At 38.1% G+C, this 4472-nt stretch overlaps 1 protein-coding gene across 1 annotated transcript; it reads right to left on the bottom strand.

Moving 5' to 3' along the window:
• Positions 1-264: 264 nt before the first annotated feature.
• LOC128696923 (uncharacterized) lies at positions 265-3309 on the bottom strand. The gene is made up of 2 exons (XM_053788342.2): positions 1967-3309; positions 265-1558 (listed from the first exon to the last, which is right to left on the bottom strand). The coding sequence occupies exons 1-2, from the start codon at positions 2100-2102 to the stop codon at positions 504-506; spliced, it is 1191 nt and encodes a 396-aa protein (XP_053644317.2). The 5' UTR covers positions 2103-3309; the 3' UTR covers positions 265-503.
• Between the last annotated feature and the right edge of the window lie 1163 nt (positions 3310-4472).

Raw genomic sequence — 4472 nt, 5'->3', positions numbered from 1 at the left:
CCTTATGTATGCTGGGAGGCAGATGAACAGTCTTGGGCCCCTGACACCTGTTGTGTTGTCTCTTTGCCCAAACCATTATCAGTGTTACCCAGTAGTCATACACAAAGAATAAATTTTGATAACCCTCTGGACTCATTTTTGCTTATACTGCAGTCATTACTTTTTTGTAGTCAGCGAATGTGTAGATTTGATTAAGTGCAACTTAATTTTGAGTAGAACTATTATTATTATGACAAGGGTCATTTTGAGTTGCAGTTAGTTTACAGAAATGGACACAGGTTTGGAATGAATTAACAAATGTTATTTTCCATTATTTATTTTGAAATGATACATAAGAAACAGCTGAGTTAAATGATTAACAAATTTTATACTTAACAGAAGTGACCTTAATATGCTTGTTAATTAAACTGAATAAAAATTTTATCATTATTGATGCTTTCTTTCCACAAGTGTAAATGTTACTACATATGTCATCAGATGTATGTGACATTCAGACAGATGAATTACTCCTCACGGACAAGATATATATAATTAAGACTCGAGGAGTTACTTTCTTCAGGCGTGAGTGGCATGTATTTAGGCCATGAAGAGTTACTTGCTTCTGGTAGAACAGACATATATTTAGGCCACGGCGAGTTGCTTTCTTCTGGTAGGACAGGCATATGTTTAGGCCAAGGAGAGTTGCTTTCTTCTTCTGGTACGACAGGCATATATTTAGGCCTAGAAGAGTTGCTTTCTTCTGGTACGACAGGCATATATTTAGGCCACGGAGAGTTGCTTTCTTCTGGTACGACAGGCATATATTTAGGCCTAGAAGAGTTGCTTTCTTCTGGTACGACAGGCATATATTTAGGCCACGGAGAGTTGCTTTCTTCTTCTGGTACGACAGGCATATATTTAGGCCTAGAAGAGTTGCTTTCTTCTTCTGGTACGACAGGCATATATTTAGGCCTAGAAGAGTTGCTTTCTTCTGGTACGACAGGCATATATTTAGGCCTAGAAGAGTTGCTTTCTTCTGGTACGACAGGCATATATTTAGGCCTAGAAGAGTTGCTTTCTTCTTCTGGTACGACAGGCATATATTTAGGCCTAGAAGAGTTGCTTTCTTCTTCTGGCACGACAGGCATATATTTAGGCCTAGAAGAGTTGCTTTCTTCTTCCGGTACGACAGACATATATTTAGGCCACGGAGACTTCCTTTCTTCTGGTACAACAGGCATATGTTTAGGCCTAGAAGAGTTGCTTTCTCCTAGTAGGATAGGCATATACTTCGGTTTAGAAGAGTTACTTTCTTCTTCAGGTAGGATAGGCATGTACTTAGGAGGCGATGAATGATCTTCGTCAGCGGTAATAATCGGGCATATATTTAGGCTAAGATGAGTATCATTATTCCACAACTGAAAGTGACAAATATTTAAGAAGAGGTACGTAACTTCCTTGTTGCGCATGTGAATGTCACTCACAGGTGAAGATACATGGAGGAGCAGGTCAAACACTGACCTGACCTTGGTTATCCATGATAAATCAGGTACGGGCTTTATACCAGGCACGAGCGATGCTGTGAAGATAGACAAACAATTACTAAATGATATATGTATGATATATGTAAGGCACCTGCAAATCTGAATATTTAGAACAAGTATTAAACAATGCTAAATAAAATGCAAGCAAATATATGTTTATTCACATGTTTTACTACTATGGCAGTGCCCTTTAAACAATAGTAACAATAACCTCTCATTCAACGAAAAGTGGATAATATCGACAAGTTGAAGGATTGATATGGCAAAGCTCCTAGTCGGCGAAGTCTCAATAAAAAAATGGACAGTTGGTGGATGGATCTTATTTGTCGGAATTACGTTAGACCAAGAATGAAATAATAAAAGACAGGACAAAGGTCCTGGTAAGTGTCTCTTCCATTTACGTAATGAACTGAAAACTGAAAAACAAAACTGAAGGTGCTTACGATTGGCTGCCGGAATGAACGGTTTGGGATGCCAGGGTCGGCATGTGATTAGTGTTACTCCAGACAGGAGCATCAAACACACTGATATGCTCATCATTGAAGACATTATTCTTGACTGTTGACTTCCAGGCGCCATCCCTGCTTTATATACCTGTCTTCTACTGCCACTACCAACACCACCACTACTACTACTACTATTACTACTACTACTACTATTACTACTACTACTACATCAACATCAATATTGACAACTTCACAGATGCTACTTGTCGATTTCTCAACAATTTATTCAGAAGCAGTATTGCTACAATAAAATATCACATTAGTTAAGAACATAAGAATCAAGGAACACTCCAACAGGCCTACTGATCCAGGCCTTTCTCAAAATCAACCATTTTCATCCACCTAAGGAATAAAGGGCACAATGCCCTGACTGGGACAATGCACAAATAACTCGCACATATGAGAAAGAAAGACATTTCGATCCGACTAGTTAATGGTCCAAGTCGGACCGAAAAGTTGGCATATGTGGGAGTTTTTTGTTATTGTCCCACAGTACACAATACGTGGGAGAGGCATCCAGAGATCTCCAGACACGTATTTCACAATATCAACATGTCGGTTCTCTGAACCATTCATCTACAAACAATACCAATACGCAGGCACAATGAACGATTTGAGAGAATATTAATATGGTATACAATACTGACAAGATGAAAAATTAGACACATGTGTAACATCTGGGTAAATTAGACACATGTGTAACATCTGGGTAAATTAGACACATGTGTAACATCTGGGTAAATTAGACACATGTGTAACATCTGGGTAAATTAGACACATGTGTAACATCTGGGTAATCTATTTGCCTTATTACGTACGCTTAGGCATTGCTGTCTTGGTTTAAGGTTGCTGCTTACCATAACCCCCAAGTCCTTTTCGCAATCTGTATGGTTAAGATCTACATTATTTAACTTATAAGTGCTAGGGTTATGGACACTCCCGAGCTTCAGAACCTTGCATTTATCTACATTGAACTGCATCTGCCACTTTTCTGACCAAGAGTAGAGTTTGTCTAAATCCTCCTGAAGTTCCCTAACATCTACGTTTGAATCAATTATCCTACCTATCTTCGTGTCATCGGCGAATTTGCTCATATCACTAGTAATTCCTTCATCAAGATCATTGATATATATTATAAACAACAACGGGCCCAAGACTGATCCCTGTGGAACGCCACTTGTTACTGATCCCCACTCGGATTTAACCCCATTTATGGACACTCTTTGCTTCCTGTCTGTGAGCCATGATTCGATCCACGAGAGCACCCTTCCCCCAATGCCATGAGCTGCTACTTTCTTCAACAGTCTTTGGTGCGGAACTCTATCAAATGCCTTACTAAAATCTAAGTAAATAATATCAAATTCTTTATCGTGGTCAACAGCCTCAAAAGCTTTACTGAAGAAAGTTAATAAATTAGTTAGACAAGACCGGCCTCTTGTGAATCCATGCTGAGTATCATTAATCAAGCTATGCTTATCGAGATGGCTTCTTATAATCTCAGCTATAATTGACTCTAGTAATTTGCCTACAATTGAGGTCAGGCTTATTGGGCGGTAATTTGACGGTAACGACTTGTCCCCTGTTTTAAAAATAGGAATTACATTAGCCATCTTCCACATATCAGACACTGCACCTGTTTGAAGAGATAAATTAAAAATATTAGTTAATGGTTCACAGACTTCCATTTTGCATTCCTTTAGAACCCTTGAAAAAACCTCATCAGGACCCGGTGACTTATTTTGCTTCAGTCTATCTGCTTCACAACCATTTCACTAGTGACTGTGATGTTACATAATTTATCTTCTTCTGATCCACTATAAAAATTAATTACCGGAATATTATTAGTGTCTTCCTGTGTAAAAACCGAGAGAAAATAATTATTTAAAATCGAGCACATTTCATTCTCTTTGTCAGTAAGATGCCCATAGTTATTTTTAAGGGGACCTATCTTATCTCTGACTTTTGTTCTATAGACCTGGAAAAAACTTTTTGGGTTAGTTTTAGAATTCCTAGCAACTTTAATTTCATAGTCCCTTTTAGCTTTTCTTATCCCCTTTTTAATGTCCCTCTTAATGTCAATATACTGATTTATAAGATGACCCTCGCCTCTTTTGATACGCCTATAAATTCCTTTCTTATGTCCTAGTAGATATTTCAGCCTATTATTCATCCATTTTGGGTCATTTCTATTTGATCTAATTTCCTTATAAGGGATAAACGTTCTTTGAGCAGCATGTATTGTGTTCAGAAAACTGTCATATTGATAGCTCTCTTCGTTACCCCAGTCAACAGATGATAAGTGTTCTCTAAGCCCATCGTAATCTGCTAAGCGAAAATCTGGGACTGTTACTGAGTTATCCCTACTATCATACCTCCATTCAATTCTACATGTAATTGATTTGTGGTCGCTAGCACCCAGTTCCTCTGAGACTTCTAAATTATT

The sequence above is a fragment of the Cherax quadricarinatus genome, chromosome 49 (assembly GCF_038502225.1).
Source record: "Cherax quadricarinatus isolate ZL_2023a chromosome 49, ASM3850222v1, whole genome shotgun sequence".
NCBI classification, from domain to species: domain Eukaryota; kingdom Metazoa; phylum Arthropoda; class Malacostraca; order Decapoda; family Parastacidae; genus Cherax; species Cherax quadricarinatus.
The sequence above is the reverse complement of the archived record's forward strand: the minus strand, read 5'-3'. Positions and strand labels throughout refer to the sequence as shown.

Excerpts from the sequence above, each read along its gene's own strand:
- LOC128696923 (XM_053788342.2), bottom strand. The coding sequence starts at position 2,102 with ATGGCGCCTGGAAGTCAACAGTCAAGAATAATGTCTTCAATGATGAGC. Across the intron at positions 1,559-1,966 it reads GTTCATTCCGGCAGCCAATC|CATCGCTCGTGCCTGGTATA; the intron begins GTAAGCACCTTC and ends CTATCTTCACAG.